Source organism: Hydra viridissima, unplaced genomic scaffold, assembly GCF_058129835.1.
Source record: "Hydra viridissima isolate aposymbiotic clone 2 unplaced genomic scaffold, HvirCarnegie_v1 scaffold_8, whole genome shotgun sequence".
NCBI classification, from domain to species: Eukaryota; Metazoa; Cnidaria; class Hydrozoa; order Anthoathecata; family Hydridae; genus Hydra; species Hydra viridissima.
The window spans coordinates 17,164,169-17,176,644 of record NW_028324307.1 but is presented as its reverse complement, the minus strand read 5'-3'; the positions used below and the strand labels follow the sequence as shown (position 1 = coordinate 17,176,644).

Genomic DNA, 12,476 nt, shown 5'->3' with positions numbered 1-12,476 from the left:
TTGGATTCAACCGTTCATTTCCACACTTGCTTCTATTCCTGCAACCATCCCTCTTTACAAGCTGTACTGCAGAACGTTTCGATATTTAAACACCACTTACGGCAGCGAATACGTTTTGCTGAACACCAACGGAAAAGGAAATGGCGTCTCGTTGAAATACATCAGGATGCATATCATCGGAGCCTCTGGAAACTGGTGGGAGTCTAGAGTTAGAATGTACGACGGAAATTCACCTCCAGGTAACGGAACTGTACTCACTCCTTGGACTTCATACAACACCAACAATTACACGTATTTTCCAGGATATGACGGTGACAGCACATGCTTCTTTTCATCCTCTGGACTGGAAGATTTTTACTTGTCGTCGTGGAACGGGACAAATGTGACTTCCTTCAACAACAAATCGACTGGATTTTTGTATCAATCCACTTCATCCATCGGCTCTACATCCACCATCTCCTTTTACAGAAATTTCGGAGAAGCTGACTCCATGCCCAGTGTCGCAGCTGGTAGAAGACTCGTTGTCACGCTCAACTCTGGTGATGCACAAGTAGGACAATCTGGAAGCTTTTACCTTCTTCTCGGACAAATCTATTATTACGCCTAAAAATTCGAAGAATTTCCATGGATCTGAACGATCTAAAATTTCACAAGTGAAATTCTACAAATGAAAAAAATTTTTGAAAATGACTTAAATAAATTTTTCTTGTTATAAAATGAATTACAGACAGCGTGCGATAATAGAGCGAATGAATGCTATGGATGAAAACGTAACTTGTGAAGATCTGGATAGTCTTGAAAAAGATGTGCTAGAATTACAAAGAATAGGTGAATTAACTGATGATATACTTGAAATGTATGAAGATTTAAATGAGTATAGATATAGTTATTATAGAAATAATCGTTATGATAGCGAAGATGATGAAAGCGAAGAAGAAAGCGAAGATGATGATAGCGAAGATGATGAAAGCGAAGATGATGAAAGCGTAGAATACATTAATGAAGAGGAGAAAAGAAATAGATTAAAGATTGAAGCATTGTGTGAAGGTCTTCATAATGATAAATATAGAGTGTGTGCTTCTGCTGCTTAAACATTTAGATTTTTAAGATCTTTGGATCCGTGAAAAATTCAGAGAATTTTTTAATTCTTTTTGAAGAATTGAAAATTCAAGTCGGTCAATCTGAAAGCTTTTACCTTCTTTTCAGACAAGTCTATTATTATGTCTAATGTACAGATGAAAAAAATTGAAAATGACTTAAATAAATTTCTAACTATAATAAAAATGATGAGGATGAGTGATGTAGAAGATCTTATTGATCCTGAAGATATTATTGATCCTGAAGATGGCTTTCCTGAATATTACTATGAATTAACGAGGGACGAGCGACGAAATTTAATAATTAGTCATATCCGAGGAGAAAATTATGAAACGAGAGCAAACAGAATACGCGATGAGAGAGAAAGAAACCAAGAACATGATATTATTGAACGACGACGAAGAATTGAAAGACCTACGTCTGAAATAATTATAACAGAACCCACTGAACCTGGTGGAAAAATTAAAGTTAAACTTATTATAAGGAGACCATCTGTAGTTGAAATTACATCAGAAGAAAAATTAACTCTTAGAAAACAAAAACGATATGAAATAATTGAAAGAGGACCAACAGTAATACTTAATGAACGTAGACAATAATCATTTTTATTCCGTACATGTATGGAATAAAATGATGTATTAAAAAAATAATTTTTTTTGTAATAATAAAAATGGAGAATAATGTATATAAAAAATTTTTTCATTATGATCGAAATGCGTGTAATAAATCATTTCTTTTTTTCGACAAGTATTTGAAGCACCCTCCCTCAAAAGTAGGAACGAGATATGAAATATTTGCTCAAAAAGACATCACACTCAAACTGGGCCATCAGAAAATAATTTTTATGTTTGGAATAAAACTTAAAAGCGGATTAGCTTTAGTGAATTTGAGGGAAAGCCTAAAATTAAAACTGGATTATTTCAGTCACAGCATCATACTATCAGAGTCGGTGGATAATGTGATCATGGAAATTTACAATAACAGCAAGTCAGATGTTATTATTAAAAAAGGAGAAAGTTTATGCTTTGTCAATTTCATCAATGAGTAAAAAAAAAAATATTTTTTTTCGCTTAATAAAAAATGGAATACAATTACGATGCTAAATCTAAACTTTATCCAGTTCTTCCAACAGCTCCTGCAGATGAAGGACATACCCAGTCAACCAACACATATGGGTACCGTATGGGAGTCGTCCGGGTATCTGGTCTGGGATACACGAGGGCTTTTTGTATGGGCACAGTCTGGGACCCATATGGGAAAGCAATAAAAACGGAGTAATAATTAACGATATCGAGGCGGAATTTAAAAAGGTTATATTCTAAATAAAAATGGTTAATCGAATAGTAATGTGCGATTTACTTTATCGTTGTTTTGATTAAAATGATTGATTTTAATTAATATGATATAAGTTATTCGTGAAATTATTCATGCTTATAATAATTGTCTTATTTAATGTTGGATGTATAAAGGATTTATACAGATTATAAATTAAACCGTTTAAAACCAATGTTTGGTTTAGCCAAATGTTAGTTTTAATTTTTTTTTCTAACTTTTGATTGCATTTGCTCTAAAAGAATATATATATATATATATATATATATATATATATATATATATATATATATATATATATATATATATGTATATATATATATATATATATATATATATATATATATATATATATATATATATATATATATATATATCACAGCACTTTTAACTACCTATTTAAACAGTTGCTGACAAAGATGATTATTGTGATAGGCCCCAAGCTGAAAACTCACCTTGTTACCTTAAGTGATGCATTACATTTTTAGCATATCACCTAACAATTTGCATTTTTCACCCAATAAATTTGTATTTGCTTTGGGTTTAATTTTAGTTTCAAATGTTAAACACTTTTAACACATTAAACACAAGCTCTCCTAAAGTTTAAGGGGTTAAGGAGGGTTAAGAAGCAACCCTTAATCTGCGAAAAATACACCTGTTTAAACTAGTTATATTTTTAAAGTGCCAAAAATACAGCTGTTTAAAACAGTTATATTTTTAGAGTGCCAAAAATACAACTGTTTAAACCAGTTATATTTTGGGCAGATTAAAGGTTGGTTCTCGACCCTCAAAATAAATAAGAACTTAATATAATATAAGAACTATAGGCTCTTAGTAATTATTGGTAATTTTTTTTTTTTTTTATTAAATTTTTATTAACTATATTTTTTCTATTATTCACCTGTCGAAGGCCCACTGCAATTGAGAAGGTTACTTTTTTTTTTAATAATTGTGGTGTATTCCATCTTAAATCTGAAACAAAAACCTAGACAAACAAGGCAGCTGCGCATAGAAATTTAGTTGAGTGCGGTACTTCCAGGGATGTTGTGAGAGTCGAATTCCAAACCTCACACTTATAAGGCAAGCGCTCTATCACTACAGCACTACCGCATTACAATTTATAGTCTTTTATATAGTCTACATAACTGTTACAGTATTATATTACTAATTTTATATTATATTTACATTGGTAATTTACAGTTTAAATTATGGTGCTATTACAGTATTGTATTACTAAATTACTTTAGATTTAAATTTTGTTTATTAATTTAAATTATTTTAGTTTATTAATAAACTAAAATAATTTAAATTAATAAACAAAACTATAATTATAGTTCTGCTTTTCTTTATTTTCAGAATGAGTAATAATTTATATTCATATTCTACAAAAAGGCGAAAAATAAATGCTGTTGTTAATAAAATATTTTTTGATGCTAGTTCTCTGAACAGTTCTGTGTGTACTAATGAAATTGGTGATAAAGTTGATGATTATTCTGAAATTTGTAGCTGGAGTGATAATGATATTCATAAAAATGAACACAGTTATCCAAATAATAATAAAGTTATGCCTCTTGACAATAAGCTTATAAGCTGCAATGATATTTCAGCACAAACTGAAATATTCTTATATGATGCAGATAGTAAATTTATTGATTTTAGTCATAATGGTGAATTTGGTGATTACTAAAATAGAACACCTAGCTTAGTAAGTCATGATGAAGATGATGTTGTAGATTGCGATGTCAATACTGATTGCCTTCAAGATCACTTGCGAACTTGGGCTTTAAACCCAAACTGAAAGAAACATCAGAATAAAAAATATTGCAGGTGGAGAATATTTCTATTTTGGGGTTAAACACTGGCTTTCTGTTTTAATGGAAAGGTATCCTATTAAATCTGAAATTAATATATTACATCTGCATATAAATATAGATGGAGTGCCAATATTTAATAGCTCAACTGCCAGTTTGTGGCCTATTCTTTGCTCTGTTCGAGATGCAGATTGGTATCCTTTTCCACTTGCACTATATTTTGGTAAAACCAAGCCTAACTCATTACAGGATTATTTAAAAGACTTTGTTGCTGAAATGAAAATATTAGAACGAACAGGTTTTGTTTGTGTGGCAACTGGGAAGCACTATTTGTTAAAGTTGGAGGCTTTTATTTGTGATGCACCTGCAAGAGCATTTGTAAAGTGCATTAAACCGCATAATGCATATAATTCTTGTGAACGCTGCTTTCAAACAGGTGAATGGTATGGCAAAGTTGTTATGCCCAATTCAGCCGCACCTCTGAGATCAGACATCAGTTTTAAAAACAAAACAGATAAAAATCATCATGATGGTACACATATATCACCTATTGAAGAATTAAATATTGGTTTAGTTAGTGGCTTTCCAATTGACAGCATGCACTCAGTATTTTTAGGAACAGTTCGTAGGTATATTAATCAATTAGTCTATGGAAGATCTGAACATAAGTTATCAAGATCAACAATTGATGCTATATCTGAAAAACTTGCTATTCTAGGAGCTTACATTCCTAGAGAGTTTTCACGAAGGCCTCGATCTCTTTTAGAGTTCAAGCAATGGAAAGCTACAGAATTAAGACAGTTTTTGTTATATACTGGCCCTGTTGTTTTTAAAGGTATTCTTTCTGATTCTGTATATTCCAATTTTTTGTGTCTCTCTGTAGCTATTCGCATTCTTATGACTCCATCATTGTGTAACAACCACTACTTTGTTTATGTAGAAAAGTTATTAAAGTATTTTGTATACAATTTTTGCTTATTGTTTGGAAAAGATCAGTGTGTTTACAATATTCATTCGTTGATACACTTACCAGATGATGCTAGGCAATTTGGCGTGTTACAAAATGTTTCTTGTTTTCCTTTTGAAAGCTATTTGGGAAGGCTAAAAAAGTTAGTTCGTCAACCTAAATCACCTTGCTCACAAATTGTGCAACGAATTTTGGAAGGTCATTTGCAACAATCAAAATTGTGCACCAGTATACCGTCTAAATTTCGACAAAAACACTTGCTAGGTCCACTACCATTGCCATTACATCACTACATTCAATACAAGCAATATTTTGGACCACAGTTTCTAGTTTCTCTTGCAACTGCTGACAATTGCTTTGGTGTTAATGATAAAGTTATTTTAGTCAAAAACATATTAACTGATGTAATCTGCTCAGAGGCTAATACTTTTGTGGTCTGCCAAGAGTTTCAGCGTAAGCAAGCATTTTTTACTGATCTTCTTGATTCAACAAGCTTGTCCATATATTATGTGGATAATGTGTCATTTAATACAACAACATTTTTTATAAAAGAACTAAATGTTAAGTATTTTAAACTACCATTTAAAAACGGCTTTATAGTTATTCCACAAATACATTTTTCCTAGTATATTAAATAGCTTGCTGCAAAAAATACAATTACTTTACTATTTTGTATAATGTATTATAAAATATTTACCTTTTAAAGTTATAACTTTTTCATTATTAATTTTGCAATTAATTGATTTTACAATTATTATGTTAATTGATACTTTGTGATTGATTATAAATAGTTTATGATGATTTATTATAAATAGTTTATGAGAAGCATAATATACTCATATCCATATTGAATAAGTACTTATTTTGTGTAATGAAAATAATACTCAACTCAGATAAAACATTATAAGAGGCAATTCACAGTGGTGAAGGGTTACCCAAAAGCATACAGCTGCATATAAGAAAGGATCTTTAATAAAAAATTTATTTGGATTTTTTTCTTATTGCGAAAGGGGTAATGGTTATTTGATTACAAAAATTTATTGACAATATTTATTATGACAATAAAATTTTTAAGAATGTAGCAACTAAACTTTATGTAAGTATATAGCAAATTTGTGAATTTGCTAATAATAAATTTGCTTAAAATCTATGAATTACAATTAATTAATTACGAACTAATATTATATATTTTTTATTACATCATTATAGTATAATATTATTGAACTAATATTATATATTTTTTATGTATATTTATTTTTCCATGCAGACACTTTAAGGGATTCAGGTCTGTTGTATGCGGTCATAAAACAAAGATAGGTCGGCTTTTGCATCAGCACTGCCAAATGCCGACCTGAATATCAAAGGCTGCATATATATATATATATGCATATATATATATATATATATATATATATATATATATATATATATATATATATATATATATATATATATATAATTTTATTTTTGTGATACAGTATTTGTATCACAATTACAGTGTAAATATGTATGCAATAGTTTTATTCAATGAAACTAATACAACAGATTATGTGCCGCTGACTTGGATAAGTGGAGTTGAAATCAATTCACTTTCATCCAGTATTAAAAATAAAATATCTGTTAAAGTCTATTGGCCAAATGGGAAAAATTTAAATCCGACAGGTATTGCAAAAGCTAAAAATAATTTAATGGATCCAGATGTGCATTGGCCTTTATTTAATGCTAGAATACTTGGAATTGCAGGTAAAATCAATGTTATTCTTTTATAATCATATTCTATTTATGTTTCAGTGCAAAAAATACCTCTGTTTAAAACAATAATGTTTTTTATGTATTCCTTTTTAATTTATTTATAGACAGTCTTACTGAAGCACATTCAAAAGCAAAAAGAGCAGAGGACACCTCCAACCTTGATACGTCAGAAGAAAATGCATTGAAACGTGTTAGAAGGTAACTTTAATTATGTAATTTAATGATTTAATAAATTTTGAAATATCCATGTATGCATGTATATATTTATAATTTATAAAACTGTTTAGATGTAAAATGATTAGTTCCTCTGAGAATGAAGAAGAAGATTATGATCAGATTTTACCAAGGTGTTATCTAATTTTATAAAGAATTGGTTATTTACTTAGTTTCTATCTATTATTATTACTCTATTCTTAATAAGGCATAAAAATGGCAGTGTTAACTATTCTAATATTTTGTTGATTTTATAAAGCAAAAAGAAAACTTGGCACAAAAAAAGAAAAAATGATGCAATATGTGTTACTCAAGTAGACAAACCTGCTCCGCCTTTCATTCACAAAGAGCCTCAGAATTTACTGAATCTGTAAGTAACATCCTGTTTTTATCACTGAGTAATAACTTTTTTTGGGATTTTATTTTAGTCTACTGGTTTTGTAAGAGGTTTTACTTATTCTTGTGTTAAATATGTCTATGGTAGTATATAATATTCTTTTTTTTCTTTTCATTTACTATTTATTTACTACTAACCAATATCAAATTATGTATATATATAACCCCATTATACTTCAACGTTATTATACTTCTTTTACAGTTATGGAAGTGATATTGAGTTGAGCAATTTTGATTCTGATGGTTTACCAGCAGCAAGACTAGACTTCAAAATAGAGAAGTAGTGATACAATTATCTAATAATTGACTGTATTCAATGTAATGAGGTGTACCATATATTTTTGCCAGATATGCCAGATATTCAGTTGTTTTTTTTCTCAAGTTCTTTAAGTATAAGAGTTTATAAAGCAAAAACAAGCAAGTCTACTACAAACAGTATTCAAAATCTGGTTTTCAAAAATCTGCGAAAAACTGTTATAAACTGGAATATTTGCTAATAATGAATAGAAAATAATTTTTAAAAATAAAAAATATCCAGTTATAAAATCTGTTATTTTCAGTTTATTACCAGTACATATGCCAGTGTTAAACCAGTTATAATATATTTAGTACATATTAATATGTATGTTTTTATTTATTGTTAACTTGTTTTAAGTTATACTATTGGTTTGGTATTGAGCTCAAAATTTTTTCTTGTAGATGTAACAATTCAGCATCAAAATGTTCCCAATCGAAAAGCATATTGATAGACTCTGCCCCTGTTCAAAACAAATCATCACCTTTTCAACAAATCACCACCTGTCCAACAAATAATAATAAGTTATTAGCAGGTATTAGGCAATTTATATAATATAATTGTTAACTTAAATAAATGACTCCATATTTGACTATATATATATATATATATATATATATATATATATATATATATATATATATATATATATATATATATATATATATATATATATATATATATATATATATATATATATATATATATATATATATATACATATACATATACATATACATATACATATACATATACATATACATATACATACATATAAATTTATTATTTATATATATATATATATAAATATATATATATATTATATATATTATATATAAGTTGTACTGCGTACTTTGGTTAGCGCTATGGCGTCACACTGATTTAGGAATAGGCGAGGGCTTCACTACATATATCAACTGATTAGGGAAAAGGGGTTGGGTTAGGGCAGGGATCAATTTATTTAAATTTTTTTTCCTTTTCCCTTTTCTTTTTCTATTAAAACACACTTAAAGAAATGTAACATTTTTTATCACGTTTTGCTTACTATAATCGGCAGCAGTAAATGTATATGAATATATATGTAAAACAATGATTATGCAAAATTAAACAAAATAAAAAGTATATGATGTAGTTTTTAATAATTTGATAATAGTCTTAAATTTTATTACCAGTATTTTAAATCTGAAGTTTTCTTTTTAAATGTTTTTATGTTTAATACAAACTTTTGCTATTTAGGTGAGTCTGTAAGTCTACAGATGATTGCTAATTTATTAGCAACTGTAATTAGCAATCAGGAAGATATGAAAAAGACTCAGGCAATGCATACAGCACAAATTCAATCTATCCGTCGCAAACTTGATTTGAATGATCATATCTCTCCAGATCTTCCAGAAGGTATTCCACTGCCAGCTAAGTCAATGGAAGAAATAGAAATTTTAACACAGAAGCTGGAAAATCCAGGAGTAAAGAAAATAGTTGTAAAAATTATTACTTTTAAAATTTCTTTTTTAATTTTTTATTTAAATACAGTTTATTTTAATAATTAGTATTTGTATTAGTAAATGCTGTAACTGGTGTGAGCCGGTGAGTGTGGTATCAACACACTATGACAGCCGATTAGCTTAATTGCTGCTCATCCAGCAATCAAGACCTGCTTTAAAACTGTTAACTGATTGTGCTTTAACCAATTCTCTTGGGAAGCTATTCCATAAATTGGCTGATCTATTAAATAAAAAGTTTTCATGACATGCTTAGTGATTTCTTTGACATATTTAAAGCTGTGACCTCTTGTTTGAGTTTTTTTGAATACTAATTTTTTTTATTGTTTCCAAATCATTAAAACCGTTGAAGAATTTATAAAATTGAATCATATCTCCTTGTTCTCTCCTTTTTGTCAAGGTAGTCAAGTTGAGAGCTTTTAGACGATACTCATGGTTGATTTTTTTAAGTGATGGTATTAATCGAGTTGCACGATATTGGATTCTCTCTAATAACTCAATTTCTCCCTTTCGAAGAGGTGATCAAAGTTGCACTGCAAACTTTAACAGTGGTCGCACAAAAGAAACATAAAGTATTCTTAGCAGTCTAATATCTAAGCAAACAAAGCATTTTCTAATTCGACCCAACATTTGGTTGGCTTTGCCTACGCATTTTATTACATGATTTTTCCATTTCAGATTGCTTGAGAATATTACTCTAAGATCACTTTCAGATTCTGTTATGTTTAACTTTTGTTCATTGATATAAAAGGGTGATTTTTTGTTATTTCGGCCAAAGCGCATGACCGTACATTTTGAAATATTAAATTTCACAAGCCAGTCTTGAGTCCACTTAAAAGCTGAATCGAGATCTGATTGCAAAGAAAGAGTTGATGCACTGGAAAGCATTTCATTTATAATTTTGGTGTTATCAGCATATAGCTTTGTTAGTTTTCTTAGAGTTTCAGGCAAATCGTTTACAAATAGTACAAACAAAAGTGGTCCGATTACTGACCCTTGTGGCACCCCACTGGTAATTTCTGCCCAAGAGGATACATTTAATTGCAGTTCTTAACAAATTTTCATGTTTTTATTTTTTTATTTTTTTATACCTCTGCACCATAACTTGCATCAAACTTTTTTTAGGCTAAACATATTGCTGATATTGGTGGAGAAAATCTAAGGAATTTTATAATGAGGTCAATGCCCATGCTGCTAGACAGCCTTCTTGCTCGCAGCTTCAATTTGACAGGGCAAAAAGGAAAACAGGCTTTTAAAACAAATGCACTTCATTTAGTTCTTTGTAGTGAGTATAAATTTAGTTTATATAATTATATTTGTAGAGCATTAATAAGTGATTTCTAATAATTTATATATATATATAATTCTGTGTGTATTTTAATAATACTTTTCTGTTTCAAAAATAGGTGCCGTTAAATTAAATCCTAGCACAAAAAATTGCACACAAAAGGAAATCGAAGGTGAACTTTCAACATGGTTTGCCAACTCACGGGATCGTGGGAGTAACAGTCGTAGATCTGCTAAATTTGCTATTAACGTTAACTCGACTGAACTCGATGCTGTTTATGTAACACCTTCAGAAAATTTGGACAATTTTGTTTAATATTATTAGTGACTTTTTTTTAAAGAAATAATTAGTTTAAATTATATTTTGTTGTTTATTTCTACGTTTCTTGTTCTTTATGACTTCTTCCTGATTGACTTTAAGGCAGAGGTTAAATGAAAAAGTATCACGCTTATGAGAAACCAGATACTTGCAGGCTCCTTTCGGGCTGTATACAAATTTTCCTAGTCGTAACCATATGGACTAATTAAATGGTCTGCATACGGGAACCGTATGGTTTTCCCAGCGGGAAGCCCGTATGGGACCCGTGTGGAACCCGTTTGCATCTCCCGCTGGGCTAGCAACGGGTTGCCCATATGGGTCCCGTATCAAAGCCCGTGTGGGTCCCTTATGGTACCCTTATGTGTTGGCTGGCTGGGTAGTTACCGTCTTCAGAAAATAAGCGAAATCCAAAAAGAGATGGACAACGAGAGGAAAAAGAGAGTGCATATGAGCAAAAAGTACCATCGCGCTTTCAGAATCATTTCTTTTGTAGACACTACGTTGCAAGCAGGTGGTGTTGCGCTTGGTGTTGTTGGAATTGGGACTTTGAGCACCATCGCTGCTGCTCCTATAGCGATTGCGTGTGAAGGTGTGGCTATTGGAATGGGGTTTTTATCCATTGTAGGAGGACAAGTGAACAAAAAACTAGCATTGAAAGCGGAGAAGCATGAAAAGATCAAAGTGTTAGCAGAGACGAAATTGAACACCATCAACAGTCACATTTCAAAGGCTTTAGTAGACAACGTTGTGAGCGATTCAGAGTATGAATTGATTTTAGACGAGCTTCAAAAGTTTAAGAGCCTGATGAAAGAAATAAGAACTAAAACAAAAATCAACATTGACGAGATAACCAAAGAGTCGTTGATCCAAAAAGGAAGAGAAGACGCGATAAAAGCGTTCAATAATATGTTTAAGAAATCGTAGATTTCCACGGATCCAAAGGATCTAAAAAACTAGTTTAAAAAACACAGATAAGTATGCGTTTAAGTTTTTTCTTGTGTTTTAAAAAATGTCCTTTTTTAAAATACTAGACCCTAACAAGAGGGATGAAATGGTGAGAGAATTTGTTGAAAGAAGAAAAAGAATCTATCAAGATAGTTTGAATGAAAATATTTATGATGCTAATCTTCAGACTGATTTGAGCAAGCTTTACAAGCCTCTGATTGAAAGCAATGAAAAGATGATCAAAAGCATCGAAGAAAGACGCAATGAACAAGTGCCTCCCAGTTTTGATGAGACAAATCATTTAGGAGACATTTCATCCGTCTATTTAAATAGGTATAATACACGCTTCGTAAACGATGTTAGAAGAAATTTCGAAATTAGTAAAATTAGTGATAAATTGTACTTTGGAAAAATGGAGGTTGAGGTGGATGGAAATGATATCGTTGTTGGAGGAGAAAGGTATAAAGGAACAAAAGGTCTTTGGGAGCTTATGACAGAATCTGAAGCTCCAAACAAATTATGGAGCGACGTTAACGATGAAGATTTGGAAAACTATTCAAAA

At 30.3% G+C, this 12,476-nt stretch overlaps 2 protein-coding genes across 2 annotated transcripts; both read left to right on the top strand.

Moving 5' to 3' along the window:
- Positions 1-4,164: 4,164 nt before the first annotated feature.
- LOC149885420 (uncharacterized) lies at positions 4,165-5,910 on the top strand. Its single transcript, XM_090096238.1, has 2 exons — positions 4,165-5,076; positions 5,233-5,910. Exons 1-2 carry the CDS (start codon positions 4,305-4,307, stop codon positions 5,832-5,834), a joined length of 1,374 nt encoding a protein of 457 aa, XP_089952364.1. The 5' UTR covers positions 4,165-4,304; the 3' UTR covers positions 5,835-5,910.
- A 756-nt stretch (positions 5,911-6,666) lies between these two features.
- On the top strand, positions 6,667-11,010 carry LOC145195069 (uncharacterized). The gene is made up of 9 exons (XM_090096239.1): positions 6,667-6,951; positions 7,065-7,158; positions 7,248-7,307; positions 7,433-7,543; positions 7,772-7,849; positions 8,269-8,399; positions 9,101-9,342; positions 10,489-10,648; positions 10,770-11,010. Exons 1-9 carry the CDS (start codon positions 6,714-6,716, stop codon positions 10,964-10,966), a joined length of 1,311 nt encoding a protein of 436 aa, XP_089952365.1. The 5' UTR covers positions 6,667-6,713; the 3' UTR covers positions 10,967-11,010.
- The last annotated feature ends 1,466 nt before the right edge of the window (positions 11,011-12,476 follow it).

Bases quoted from the DNA above. Each gene is read 5' to 3' on its own strand.
- LOC149885420 (XM_090096238.1), top strand. From the start codon at position 4,305: ATGGAAAGGTATCCTATTAAATCTGAAATTAATATATTACATCTGCAT. The intron at 5,077-5,232 runs GTATTCTTTCTG...TGTTTGGAAAAG, and splicing joins TGGCCCTGTTGTTTTTAAAG to ATCAGTGTGTTTACAATATT.
- LOC145195069 (XM_090096239.1), top strand. From the start codon at position 6,714: ATGTATGCAATAGTTTTATTCAATGAAACTAATACAACAGATTATGTG. The intron at 6,952-7,064 runs GTAAAATCAATG...ATTTATTTATAG, and splicing joins TAGAATACTTGGAATTGCAG to ACAGTCTTACTGAAGCACAT. The intron at 7,544-7,771 runs GTAAGTAACATC...CTTCTTTTACAG, and splicing joins CCTCAGAATTTACTGAATCT to TTATGGAAGTGATATTGAGT.